We start from the raw sequence: 14,465 nt of genomic DNA, 5'->3' as shown, positions 1-14,465 counted from the left end.
ATGATTTAATTGCTAGAAATATCATTTTATTTAATTTTATTTATTTAATGTCAATGCGAACGTGACGATACAAATGCAATATATTCGGTGTACAAATTATTTTGTCTCTCAAGGAAAGGGAATAGCTTTGTGATCTATTTCTTGCTATCAATTTTTCTCATAATTAATTTGGAATGTTACAATAAAAATTATGTTTGTTAAATTTATGATTTCATGAGAGAAGATTAGATTTCAATTATTCTAACTATATGCAGTTCACGTTTATCCTAAATGCTTCAACGACTGTATTCTTGACAGGGCACCGTAAAATACATTGTTATCTACGTACCAGTAATCTTATTCATCATACTAATCACGTTTATGCACTGTACTTATGTGCTATGGAAAGTGAATTATGTATTAAAACTAAATATTATGTTTTATATATGTTTATAACATATATGGTATAATTAATAAATTATGTTATAATTATATTCTAATATAATTATATTATTACATATATTATGTATAATATATATTATTATATATAATTTAATTAAATGTATGTTTTATAACAAAATATTATAACATGTTACGATGAGTTTAGATTGCAAAATCCTACAATCGGCAGAGTCGCGCAAGGTGCAATGACTTAAGGGCAATGAAAAACTGCTGCTTGCGAAAAGAAAATACAAATAAAACAACGCGTAATAAGCGAATAAAACCTTCAACAATCGCACTGAAAGACATAGAAAAAATGGCAAACTACTTTAGTTTCAATGCATATTTTAATATATATATTAATATATATATATTACGTATATATATATATATATATATATATACGTATATTAATGCATGCTTTACTTATAATGCATATTTAAGCAGAATGTCTCAACGTTCTTTCGGCGAAACGCTTTGCCATTTAAAACTACAAGTAAAATGAAAACAAAAACACTATGTCAATATAGACTCTTAAACGCATTATCAAAATGTGACGATAATGAACTTGTTGTTTCATCGACGCAGTATAAGAATATATTTCCATATCCGTTTGATATGCTTGCACAAACTTTAACTTGTTTACTTGTTGAGACCGTTGGTTTAATCGATCGCCCCGAAAATCATTAAGCGATCATCGCGTCAATCAAAATGTCAAGCAAGAAATGTTAGGTATCGTCAAATTAAACGATAAGTCGAGCAGAATCCATTGTTTGACCCGCCGAGATCATCAAATATCGCGTCAATGGACGTTTACTCGCGGACAATTTATACTGGTTAGGAGTTAAAACAAAGGATTCATAAAACAAACAAGGAACAAAGGATAAAGAAGATTAACGAATAAGAAAAAAGGAGCAACAACTTGAAATAGAATTATAACGTGTTAATTTATTCCTATGTAGTATCGAGCAAGAAAGCAGTCCCTTGTCATTTCCTTTTTTTTCATGTGACTTCTTGATAAAGCAAAACTCAGGAGTCTATATTCATATAACACTTCTTTCTTTCTATTTTTAAGTGACGATAGAGTATGCCGGTTAAGCGTTGCGGGAGAAAGCTGGGACCAAAACCGTATATCAAATATTGTTTATTCCTTAATTCGTTTCCTTAAAACGATGCACAAATCGTGAATATTAGAGGCAATCCCAATTGCTCAGTAGTAATCTAAATCTAAATACGAATAACTCGAAGAGCAAGAACTAACGAAAACTCACGTGATTAATTTTCCCATTGTATCCTTTGACTTCATTTTTCTGATCCATTCTTGTCCAAAAAGCTCCTGTTCTATTACTACTATATATATATGAATATATATATATGTATAGTATTATTCGAATTCAACACGATATTAAAATCAAGTGAAACACCAAACTTTCATTCAGAAATCTCTTGAAAATGTAACGAATTAACGATAACGACTCGCGTGGGTGTACTGAGTACCTGGTGACACGTGTTCTTTCATATATCATCGGCAACACGTCGTATATGTATCGCTCGTGAGAGGGGAGAAACGACACATTCATACTCTCTTGCTTTCCCGTTGCTTTTTTTCTTCCACGACCCTGGATGAACGAAAAACTCGCGCCGCTGGAAAAACTCGAGGACAGTGAAATTTCTTGTTTCGTAACTGAAATAGTTCAATGATGTCGACGTCTACTTTTCAGTAGTCAACGATGTCTGGAAGACAACTTGTAGGTTATCATAGATAAAAGAGTGAAAGTTATATAATGAGTTGAAATTATTCCGATTTATATTGAGATATCAATAATTGACGTCGATGAAACGTAAGGTCACAGTGTCTCTCGTTCTGTTCAACAAGTGGAGAGCGAAGTTGCCCACAAGTCTGTAAGTTGTTCGAACAAGTTTGACGATCTACGACGCGATGCATTTGAGATTCTATCGAAACTGGACCTGATCATTCCGAGGCCAATTTTTTTGAAGGTACGTAGCAAGCAAGGTATGTAGAAAATAAGCTGTAATTCGAAAACAAAGTCTATGCTAAGCTATGTTTATACGAATTCTTCTTATTTTATTGTGCTAAATCACGCAACGTCGTTGTTACGAGACGAGCAACAGGTCCGGACGTTTATTGAGTTTCGTTCGTAGAAATTCCATGTTAGAAATATTCTGATTCGGTGTAAACGCCGTGCCAGCGTTTATCGAGATTTGTAGGAATAACTGATCGCAACGAATTGGTCATACAATGTTGTTATGAAACAATAATTATTGAATTGTTACAAAGTTTCCCTTTATTTTATGAATATGAGAGGAACAAATTTGTTAGTTTTAGGTTATTTGCAATAGCTAGCAGAAAGATTCTGAATTCGTTACGGACATACTATAGCTTCGAATCTTGTTCCTATTCCAGGTATTGTGGAATATTGATATTCCACGATTGGGCGTTGTTGCACGTATAATTCGTGTTAGATTGTAGCAATTACAGTTTTCTTTCATGGCTGTTCTGGGAACTGGATTGTGTGGTTACTTGCAGTATGCATTTTATGGTTCACATTAGTGCAAGTTTAAAACTCAGTTAATACTCCATATATATGATACTATATACACTATATATATTAAAGTTTGTACTTACCTTTACGAGATTATATCTATTAAAGTTTACGTAATGCCTTTAATAAATAAGCCAAGCAAGGACGATACCTATCTACTTGGGTTATTAATTAAGAAGACTTCTAAGTAAAGTTTTCCAGCTACCATACTTTTTAATCTTCTTTAAATTTTTTATTTCATTAGTATCGATGGTACCCTTCGAGAAAAAGTATAAAGTTGCTTAAAACTTGAATTAAACATCGGAAATAAATTTCTTTTTTAAATTTTTTATATTGATTACCGAAAAGCCACAACAATCAAGGTACCACAAGTAGCCAGCAGCATCGATCTTTTTAGAAATAATTATATAACGCAATAAAAAATGAGATTATTTATTATAAAATAATTACATCAAACGTACTTAAAAAGAGTCTCAATAAATTAGAATAATTTAACAGCATTTTACAGTCTTGTTATTTACTTTTTCGCTGCCCAATCCCATAAAAATTCACGAAACAACTCTAAAAATCGAAGCCGCAGAAAGATTTTCGAACATTCCTAGAAATGACCCCATTTTTATCGACAAAATTTTGTCGAAATCTCAATTTCTCGAACTCCTGGATAATGACGTCATTTCCAAAAATTCCAAAAAGTTTCATATACCTCTTATACTATTTTATTCTTCTTAGTATTTATTATATAGTTACCATATACTTACCTTAATACTTATCTTAATACTTGCCGATTTTCTCAAAGCTTTTCGTCATTCTTTATAAACTTGTTTCTTAAACCAGTGAGGATTGGAAAGGATTTAAGGATCGTGAATGGAAGGATTTTAAACGATTAAACGCTCTATTCATTTGCAAAATAAGGTTAAGTTTTACTTAATTCAATTTAGAAATTTACGATAATTGTACAGTTTTACAATGAATTCATAGTTTTCTGTACAATACATAAATTGTATAATCTACCCTATACATATACATAACAAAATTAGTCAAAATCTGCAACTTTTCATGTTATTCTTTTAGGCAATGTTGCTTTGTAACGCATCTAACTGGGAACGAACTTCACAGTTGCGTATACTTCTATATGATATCTGTAATTCTTTTTCTAAATTTATCCGTGTTTATTGAAAAAGTGCTTGTTGTTCGACTATTTATTTCGTATTAAATGTATAAACTAAAACGTCACAGAAATTGAGTCTCATAATTTTATTTTGCTTAGGCTTTTTCAAGTTTTGATGGTTGACCATATCAAAAACCTGTCCAGGAAATGGAAGTTGTTCTTAGTAGGGGGAGGGGGGGGTGTCATAAGCGGCAAATGGGCGCAGCCATCCTAGTTTTATAATAATTCGATTTCGTTGTCCGACCGATGAAATTATAACAACTCTTCTCATGCGAAAGTGACAACGAAAAAAGTATGCGTGCTCGTGGTGCACTGGTGCTTCGCATTTATTAAATAAAACTGTCTATAGCTTAATCTTTTAACAATAAGTTTTTCTTGAATTTAAATAATTGTCTTCGATATAAAATGTTGACAGTTGGGCCTGCGACTTAATGTTTCCTGAATTATCATCTGCAATCTTGTTTAGATTTTTAGAAATTTTGGAAAGTATAAATTGAATTTCAGATATTAATCTAATTCAATATTCTAAGTTACGTTTTTTAATTCTGAATCGTAGATTAGATTAAGTTACATCCGTAACTGGTCCTATAAAAACAAGAAGATAAATTAACTTTATTAAAATAAATGCATATTCTGTGTAGGAAACGGAAGGTTTAGTGAAAAAAATATTGTAAAATATTGTAATGTAGCTGGTCCGAGAAGAGAGGAAGAGGGTTCAAGTCGATTCAGCTTTTTGAATCTTCGCGCACTTCTACAAGCAGTGCAATTTAGCGTTCCATGGGCACCAATCCACGTACTTTCTCCCTGAAAAAAAAACCCAAAATCAAAGGTAATAGTAAGTGACGGTAAATATTATATATATGTATATAATATTATAAATAAAAATATAATGCGAAAATAAAATTATATAAGACAAATTACATGTTTTAAAAAGTTTAATGTCATGAAGAAGGAAGAGATGAAGATGGAAATAAAACTAGATAACCAGTTAATGATAACTTCAAGTCGATGAAGAGTGTTTTCGTTTAGAGTTGGTATTTGTTGAATCGGTTGAATGTAAAGACGTTATTTGCGCAAAGAAAGTTGGATCTGTTGTTATTGTTTTATCAATATATTTAAATACATAATGTCGACGAAATCCTCCGTCGATTTGCGAGCAGAACTCGCTGAATTAGTGAAAAGGAAAGCAGAAATAGCTGTGAGTACTGAAGCAATTGTCAAACTGTGCCTCCTGTAATGTATTTCTATTTTCTTATCAATTATATATTTGGTATAATTGAGATTATTGTTATTGTCACGAGACAGAACAATTTTATTTACACCCAATTACCAGCTTAAACTTTGTAATAAATTGTTTGTATTGTCTTTTAGATATTGTAAGGTTATGTCGACCTCTGATTTTTTCATGTTAATAATTAATGCTTTTACTTTTTGGTTTACTTATATTCCTAAACTATCACTAATGTAAAATATTAATTGCTTGTGAATTTCTAATTCAATTTTTAAAATGTACCTAACCTCAATAGTTAATTTTCATATTAGTGAGTATATTCATCATTTGTATTTAGTATGATTTGGCGCATTATATGTTTTTGTTTATTTATCTGATCTATTGAAAAATAGAATAATAATTCTTTTATTTTATTTCATCTTTTGTTTAGTATTAAAGAAAATCTCTTTTGCTTATGTAGTATAACACACTTCTGTATTATTTAATAAACTTGCATATTGCTGGTACTTCTACCATTAAATATATCTTTTAATGTATAAAATAGTTCACACTGTGTTATATTAAAATATGAATAATGCTAATGTTTCTGTTTAATGTTTTAAATCATATTTGTAATAATATATCGATCTCCTTGTTAACATTATATAATATATTAAGAAAAAATTTATCTAAATAGTAAATTAATATTTTAAGTTTCTGATTTTTACCTATGTTACAGAAATATATTGAATACGATTTAAATGAAAATAAAATAATATAGTTATTGCGATTATTGTATAAATTGTTATCTTAACACGAAAGAAAAGCAAAGTTTAAATAAAATTTATATAAGCGTAATTACTATCTTTTTTAGAACATTAATATTACACTTTTTAAATTAAATATTAATATTAATTTGTTTTGTGTCTTTCATAAAATATTAAAATTTTACAGGACACTCTTGCCAATTTAGAACGCCAAATCTATGCATTTGAAGGTAGTTATTTGGAAGACACACAATTGTATGGTAATATAATACGTGGCTGGGACAGATATTTAGCCAGTAATAAAAATACTAACAGTAAAGCAGATAAACGCAATAGGAAATTCAAAGAAGCTGAAAGACTATTCTCAAAATCTTCTATTACCTCTATGGCTGTTAGTAATCAATATTTTATTTTATATAATGTTGTACTTTGTCAAAATAGACAGAAATGTATTGTTCAAATTATTAATAAGAGGAAATTATTTAAAAGCTATAGCATCTTAATAAAAGTATATATTTTACACAGAAACTATTACGTTTAATTTCAGTATTATAAAAATATGAGCTATAAAGAAAAACTAATCGCACGGGCATTTTTAAATCTTTATATTGAATGTACTGTTGATAAATCAAAAGTATTACATTTTTACAGGCAGTCAGTGGACTTGTTGAAAACACCCAGGAAAAAAGTAAGGACCTCAATGGATATTCCTGAGATAGTTAATTCTTTAAAGAAAAAAAAAGAGTACAACTTATTTTTCATCCTATCCCTCCTTCCAACTTTTCTTTTTATCCTCTCCTTGGTAATAATTCTTTTTAGTTTTTAAGTTATCCTTGATTGTTATCTTTTTCTTTTCAATGTATCGATCAGACTGTCTTCCAAAAAAAAAAGAAAAGAAAGCATAATAAATATCGATTGTTGCAAAGTGCAGTTTATTACACTAACAAAGAAAGAATATTCAAAGGATATTCATTGTTGCTTCCAATTTTTGTGGAGTAATTTTCTTTTTTTATGTATTTAAGTTATAAATAAATTTTAGTTCATTTTTTCGACCTAGTTTGATAATAATTCGTTTTTGAACTTTTCGAAAGTAACTTTTTATCATACGCACTTTACGTGTTGATTTTTCTCTGTCTATTTTCATCTATATTCACCTTTTTTCTGTATCTAATTATAAATAAATTTAATGTCTATTTCTCTTACCTGTTTCGAAGTTTTATAAAAAGTTATTCCTCGATTTAACAATTCTATCTGCTACCATTGTCTTGTTCTCCGTGTATGTCAGTAGTAAACTTGTAATTTGCTTTTCTCGTACATGTCGAAAGTGTAGAAGAACGTTAGCTTGAGTATTGTTATCTTTATTTTCTATATTTATCTTTTCTCTGTATCTAAGCTTTAAATAAATCCGTGTTTTCTGTATTAATGTGGGTATAACAGAAACATTTCTTTTATACTCTCAATATACAAGATAATTTTTAAAAGTAATTGTTCACAGTGATGCTTATGAAATCGATCAAAATATGGTAAAGTAACAATTATTTACATTTAAAGCGTGTTGTTTCTTTCACTTTTATGAGAACATCGTTCTTACATGGTATACTTTCATACATACTTGCTATATTTGCTTCTAGATAGCCAATTTTTTAAAGTCGCAGAATGTTAAAGAATTAAAAAATGTATGTTTTGATCGATTAAACAATTTTAGATTTTAATTTCAACTTATCGTCCTATTGTTAGTTTCCAGTTTTATTGGTATTTTACTGTTTCCTTGTTAGTGTTATAACTCTAGTGAATGCTAATTGCGATTCAATCTTATGACTTATCTGATACATATGAACATTATATGAACGAAGAGTATTGGCACTATAAGTATCAATGGTAGTATAAGTGTGAAATTATAGTGCAGAATGATTTTTCAAATAGGAAATATGAAATAAAGATTTATTTCAAAAATAATTAGAGAAATAATAGTAACATGTAAATTAGAAATCCTATATCCTCGATATGACTCAAATATTATAAGTTACGAATCACAACTACTTGAACTTAACTACTATTATTACTACTATTACTACTACTACTATCACATTTGTGTCTTCCAAATGTACCAATACTCTCTCTCACGCGTAGCCTTCGAAATTTCTCGATCTTTCCAATAGTTTAATCGATCAAGCGAAGGTATATTTTCATTAAACGACACTCGCGGTTAAACAATCCTTGACTGATTAATTGTTTGATGAATAATCGGTCAATCTGCATCTGGATAAATCATGCACAACTATCGATCGAGTAATCGACTAATTAATTCTTCAGTTCGGTCGATCGTACCACGTGCCGATCGGGGATCGCGGTTTTCCCATTATAAACTTGATTCCAGTTGACCGGTACAGTGAATCGGAGTCGCAGATCGGCAACAGCGGTAGTGAGGACAATTGCAGCCTCGTAAATTCTCATGGAACAGCTGCCAATAGCGGCAATAACAACGGTAATAAGGAGTCGTCCGGGAAAAACCACTCTGTAACTGGTCAGTATAGCCAGAATGGATCTATCGCCTCTTCAACCGAAATTGCCAGACAATTTGCGAACGGGCACGCGAGCAATGGCAGCTTGGAGCACGTCTCCTTGAAGGAAAACACTGGAAAAGAGCCTTCGAAAAATAAGTCTGGGACCAGCGCGAAAAAGAATAGCAACAAGAGGTCCAGAAATAGGTAGAATAACCTCGAGCCGGTGTAATCTCTGGATAGTCCACGTGAGGACTATCAACGAAACATTCCTTCCTTTTATTCTCATTTGATTCTGTCGATGTACCAGATCTCACTGTTTTATACAATAAGTGCACCACGGAATACTGACTTTTTATGGGAGAGTGAACGTTATAGGCTTATTGTTAACAAATAAGAGTATTAGGATTAGTAAGTGAATAGCAGTTTGGGTAACGAAGGGTGTCGTTTTACCATCCGGATAGAATTTCTATTTCTGTTTCCATAAAGACTATGATTGTAAACCAACGTATATAGTATTGTACAAAGATAAATTTCAGGTTTAGAGATGAAATGATATCAATCGTCTTATTCGGTTAGTTGAACAGTATGTATTACGCTTAAGAGATAATGTAGAATTATGAAATCTTTAGTTCTTGAGATTTTATTTCTTATAATTCCGTGTTTCACGACAAATATCAAATCTGTTACCATTAGTTAAGCTCAGTCAAATTTTGTCATCTCCACTATTTAAGCGTTATAAGAGATCCTAGTAATTCGTATTTTCTGTCCCAATTTTAACGATCCGATAGTTTGTTTTATAAAAGATTTGTGTTAGAAATAGTTGGTACATTTTGTTACTTTTATAATATATAAGGTTCCTCGAATGATTTTAATACGTATATAAAAAATAGCATAATATTTGTAGCTGTAGTGAAAATAAAACTGATAATTGCACAAAGAAATGAAGTTGGATGATCAAAGTATTATTTGTGATTACGTTGTGGTAATTTAAAGGTTCAAACTGTTTGTTTACTTTTTTAAGTCAATTTTATTTTTATTGATATTTTACGTAATATATGTTTATCTATCCTTTGCAAAATATGATTATTCACACTTGTAAAATTAAAATTTTAACAGAAAGTATAAAAAAAATTGGAAAATATTTTTTGTAACCACTGTATTTAAATAAAGCATTATTAATAAAGGATTTGAAAGTACCTAATTGAATCATAGATCCGTAGCGTAGATTTTCATTTTATTTTTTTCGACACATTTTTTTTTAATAATTTTAATTAATCAACGCTATATATTCTTATTTGTAAAATTACAAAGTACTATGTTCGTTTATTAATTAATTATTTATTTATAAAATCTTATACAACGGAGTATTTTTCTATATTTTTACTTTTTAAGTCTTGAAACGTCCATTTTCATTACCATTTATTATATTTTTCTTCCTTTTTATACGTTCAAAATATTTGCAAATATTAAGAATATTCCATCGTAATTAAGTACAATTAAACAAAAGAAATGAACGCTTCGAAATTTTATCCTTATCAAATCAAGTATAAAATATCGTTTTTGTACGATTTAGATAAAATGTACATACATTACTCGTTGGAAAATCTTTATCATTTTATCCGTTACTTTCGAGTTCTTTTTTAAATGCCTTTGTATTGAACAAAGAAAAAAAAACAATAATTTTCAACATGAATTTTTCTCAAGTATTTTAAAGTATTGTTTCTCGTTAGAAAAATGTAATTGGATCAAAAATGATCGGAAGAACGCAGCGGGATAACAACTAAATACAAATTTTTATTCGCAGAACATTCGATTTACCTTTAATGAGGATTGGAAATAACAGTTACCGGTAGAAATGCTTTCAAATTACTATCTTTTCTCACGTTCTTCGGGGGTTCGTTTCTGGTTACAACTGCGTTGAAGCCATTATGGTCATCAGCCGTGTAAGTGACTGTTCGAATTGAACCATCCGCTTCGACCACAGAATATTCACCCTTTACCGTGTCACCGTCTCTCTCTTCCCACGCTGACTTAGAATCGCCAGTATATCCATCCAGGACGCCATAATTAAACGAATATCTTGGATGAGTCTGTAGAAAAATAAGATTCTATGTGAATAAATAGAATTATACTTCTTGCGTAAATAAGATTGTACTTCCTACATAGTACTAAAACTTCTTATCCTGAAATAAAAAGGTGTTGTTATTTTTATGTTCAGAGGTAGGATCACATTACTTATTACTATGTTTCACGGATAGATCCGCGCGCCGCCAAGGAAAAACATTATTGCACGCGCTTACTGACTAGGAAAAAAAAGGAAAACAAAAAAGTATCTAGAACTATCGATCGAATCTATTGATTGCCTCTAGAGCAATCTCCTAGTTACTGCCTTTTGTAACTAGCGCATCCGCATGTGGAGGGTGAGCACAAACTCACGTTGCTATCTTCAACAAAAGGTTTCTTATTTTATAATATCATAAGTTTGTATGACAGTTATACAGAAAAGGGCACACTTTACCGAGTCTAATGATAGTCAAATATGTTACATTATAAAGGACAACATTCAGAATAACTTTTGCCTATACATGTTACCACCGCTTGGCCTTCGTTTCCGAGATATTCATGGAAATCTTTAATTAAATTTAGTTTCCGTTATACTTCACCCTGGCATATAGCTGGCCAAATTTTTACATAGCCCAACGTTAGCACAACTTAATTTTTATTCCATACGATTTTGTAAGTGTATCGTAAATTCCAGTGTTAAACTCAGTGTTGATCTTGACAACATATTTCAAGCTCATTGAAATCGGTGATGCGTGTCCCGCTCTGTATAATTATCGTTTTTATCGTATTTCAAACAAATCTATTGTAAATAACATAGCTAAAAGTGTCCTTTACAAATTACCGTGAATTCTGCTTCTTTTTCATTTTTCGTATCGGTCGCGACAACGGCAGACGCTGTTTTAAAAATCGGTGGCGCAACGTATACCAATGATGACGTCTTCGGCAATGGTCTGTACGAGATCGGAGTGGAAACTTTCACATAAGTCGGAAGTATTGGTTCTACTTTGCCTCCGATTGATTTAAGGGCGCACGCCACTGGCACTGCTGCCCCACTCGCGGAGATTGCATCGATTGGCGCGCAAGGAAATCTTCTAAATATCAAACAATCGTTTCATTATATAAGATGATTCTAAAGCTTAATGAATTGCTAGCGGTAGTAATGAAAGTTTGTAAAACTGTAATGGATTATGAAATCTTACTGTTGTAGGACACCAGCAATGATCAGCTTCAGAAAACAACACAAAATCACGATCTGTAAGAGAAAGGAGCAAATTGGAAAGGAAAATATGAACAGAAAAAATGGGAACATCTAAATGTCTTCGTTATTTGCGTATATATGGAAAAGTTTCTTAGATGAAAGGAGTACGAAGGTTCGACGAAGTAAATATAGTGCCGAAGAGAAAGTTTTCTCACGATTACTTTTAAAAATTCTTTTTTAAGTATTCATATATTTTATTTTTATATTCGTATAATGGTGCGATATTATAATCTAAAACGAATTATAAAAATACACAAATTTTCAAATTCGATATGGCACGTTTCTTCACGTTGTCCGATTGATCTCAAATTTTACACAGGTACACAGAGAAAACAAATTCGTTTTTCGAAAAATAAGATGTATTCTAATATACATACATAATATTTGTGGGAGCGCTAAGGAGTTTAGAAAAGTTTAGAAAAATGTTTAATATCTTGGAAGTATAAATATGCGCGAAGTTGTAGCGAAGACGCCCGAGAATCGAACTATCTACCGCGCATGCGCAGATTGGATTGTCATTGCACAATGTCTACTGCAGTCTTAAGGAGTGTCGCTATTCACATTCAGTGGTTCTCGAGCAACGTTTTGAAATAAAAAAACAACCTAAATCTTAAACCTTCGAAACGATTGACCAGATGACTAATAAATAAAAAAAAACAATGTAAATGTTCCTTTAACTATAAGAACGTATATCATAGGTCGAAAGAAGTCGAGTCGAACGTGGGAATTGATATTTATATACGTTTCTTGCCGATTGTGAACCGCTACATTAAGCAACCGCACTTTCAACTAGCAACCGCGGGGCCACAAAATAAAAAGTGACCGATACATTTATAAAGATTTATGAAATCGAGTCTTTTTAAGGTAGAGAAGTGCATTAAGATTACATAAGTGCGTCAAACATTTTTTTATGCTCCATTATAATCGTTATTGTGACTTGTTTCTTTTTTTTAAATTTGATAAATCAACTTTTATATCTTGTTATAAAAATATTTATGCATATTCCTTTAAAATGTTTTCTGCGCGTCTCTTCTCAAATTTAAAACGATTAACATAAATTATTCGAAATATAATATGTAAAAAGTTTTATCGAAATAATTTAGTACTCAATATCTATTATTTTTTAAAAATTAATTGTATAAATAGTAATCTTCATTTTACCTTGTCGGTAACACTTTTCGAGAACTGCGACTGCATATTTAGAGAACTATAAAATCAGCGTTGTGTAATGAAATTTGCACCAGAGATATACTTCTTAGATTTCTTCCTGATTTTCCATTAAAGATTATCAATAAATCACATTTTTCTTGTTTCAAAGAAAAAAATATTCTTGATAATTAATTACATACACATAGAGTCTTCTCAAATATTTGTAAATATTTGTACATGTGTATGCACTTATGAATAGAACTTAAACGAAATTTTAAGGTCTACTAAAACTTTCACGGCGGTCCGTCAAAGAATAGAACTTCAGCATCCAGCTCATCTTTATATACGGCTTATATAAGGTGTTAACAATGTTAAACGATTCTTTTCGATACAAAAGTATTTGGTATAATTTTTAATAGTTGAAACAATATTTTCAAACAAATTTTGCCTTTTATTTAATTACAGATACAATAATTGAATTGTTTTAATCACTCTATATACATGCGAATTTTTATCTATATTGTTCCTATCTTTATGTAAATAAGAAAGAAAATCTAGACAACATTAATAGAGAAAATGAAATTAGAAATTCGCATGATTTATTCTTTGTTATGTACAAAATATGATAAATGAGAATTATAGATACTATGGTTCTTATAATTTAATTATGTATATGATTAAATTATTTCAAACACCCGGTATGTACGAGAACATTCACTTACATTGTTTGGATCTCTCTTGATACAAGGGATGCGCAACAGGCAACCGTGGGAACGTCATCACCTGTTGAAACTGATGTTCTTAAACTACCAATGCAATAGCAATAAAAAATTTACGATCTCATAATATATTTAAATTATTTTATATGTTTATCTTTACTCTTAAATATCTATTAATACTCAAGTTTGTACTTATAACTAGTTATTCGAATTACATAGAATAAATATTTTTATTTGATTATTTATCAAACCAATATGTTAAATAATACCTTCTGGATAGAAAACAGATTTTCTCCTTCTAAAAAGGTGATTTTTTACGATTATTCACGTAATGCCAAACTTCAAATTAAATAACTTTTTTAAAATTAAATAACTTCCTTCAAATATGTTTGATAATTAGATAATTCCCATTTACATTCTGGAAATAATTTTGTATTATAAAATACCAAAGATAATATGAAGTAAAAATATTAATATTTTAGAAAAATTTCGATGTTTTTTAATTCTCAAGTATTTTTTCTATTTTTCAAAATACCATGTGCTTTACAAATTTAAAAGAATTTTCTGTATATCATAAATCTTATAAATTTTTACATTTTTTATTATTTACCAGAAACCAGTTTTGGGAAATCAGAAGTTAGA

The 14,465-nt window shown here is 30.2% G+C and overlaps 2 protein-coding genes and 1 long non-coding RNA gene across 4 annotated transcripts; 1 reads left to right on the top strand and 2 right to left on the bottom strand.

Annotated features, from left to right (window-relative positions):
• Positions 1 to 1,495: 1,495 nt before the first annotated feature.
• LOC110119993 lies at positions 1,496 to 2,111 on the bottom strand. Its single transcript, XR_002308519.2, has 2 exons — positions 1,692 to 2,111; positions 1,496 to 1,583 (listed from the first exon to the last, which is right to left on the bottom strand). It is a non-coding gene; the product is annotated as an uncharacterized LOC110119993 (long non-coding RNA).
• Positions 2,112 to 2,286: 175 nt separating this feature from the next.
• LOC100645965 (chromatin modification-related protein MEAF6) lies at positions 2,287 to 9,829 on the top strand. 2 transcript variants are annotated; one of them, XM_020867238.2, is made up of 6 exons: positions 2,287 to 2,418; positions 4,794 to 4,981; positions 5,087 to 5,350; positions 6,317 to 6,520; positions 6,781 to 6,817; positions 8,507 to 9,829. In XM_020867238.2, exons 3-6 carry the CDS (start codon positions 5,279 to 5,281, stop codon positions 8,839 to 8,841), a joined length of 648 nt encoding a protein of 215 aa, XP_020722897.1. In that variant the 5' UTR covers positions 2,287 to 2,418; positions 4,794 to 4,981; positions 5,087 to 5,278; the 3' UTR covers positions 8,842 to 9,829. The 2 variants fall into 2 exon arrangements, with proteins under 2 accessions (XP_020722897.1, XP_048269294.1); XM_048413337.1 differs by having other exon boundaries at positions 2,297 to 2,434.
• Positions 9,830 to 10,407: 578 nt separating this feature from the next.
• On the bottom strand, positions 10,408 to 14,241 carry LOC100645731 (cuticle protein 19). Its single transcript, XM_003401769.4, has 4 exons — positions 13,117 to 14,241; positions 11,897 to 11,949; positions 11,539 to 11,788; positions 10,408 to 10,723 (listed from the first exon to the last, which is right to left on the bottom strand). Exons 1-4 carry the CDS (start codon positions 13,150 to 13,152, stop codon positions 10,454 to 10,456), a joined length of 609 nt encoding a protein of 202 aa, XP_003401817.1. The 5' UTR covers positions 13,153 to 14,241; the 3' UTR covers positions 10,408 to 10,453.
• Positions 14,242 to 14,465: the final 224 nt, after the last annotated feature.

Source organism: Bombus terrestris, chromosome 16, assembly GCF_910591885.1.
Source record: "Bombus terrestris chromosome 16, iyBomTerr1.2, whole genome shotgun sequence".
NCBI lineage: Eukaryota > Metazoa > Arthropoda > Insecta > Hymenoptera > Apidae > Bombus > Bombus terrestris.
Note: the sequence above shows the minus strand (reverse complement) of the source record. Positions and strands in the feature narration are given on the sequence as shown.

Excerpts from the sequence above, each read along its gene's own strand:
- LOC100645965 (XM_020867238.2), top strand. The coding sequence starts at position 5,279 with ATGTCGACGAAATCCTCCGTCGATTTGCGAGCAGAACTCGCTGAATTA. Across the intron at positions 5,351-6,316 it reads AAAGGAAAGCAGAAATAGCT|GACACTCTTGCCAATTTAGA; the intron begins GTGAGTACTGAA and ends AAAATTTTACAG. Across the intron at positions 6,521-6,780 it reads CTTCTATTACCTCTATGGCT|GCAGTCAGTGGACTTGTTGA; the intron begins GTTAGTAATCAA and ends ACATTTTTACAG.
- LOC100645731 (XM_003401769.4), bottom strand. The coding sequence starts at position 13,152 with ATGCAGTCGCAGTTCTCGAAAAGTGTTACCGACAAG. Across the intron at positions 11,789-11,896 it reads ATTGCTGGTGTCCTACAACA|AAGATTTCCTTGCGCGCCAA; the intron begins GTAAGATTTCAT and ends TTTGATATTTAG. Across the intron at positions 10,724-11,538 it reads AAAAAGAAGCAGAATTCACG|ACTCATCCAAGATATTCGTT; the intron begins GTAATTTGTAAA and ends ATTTTTCTACAG.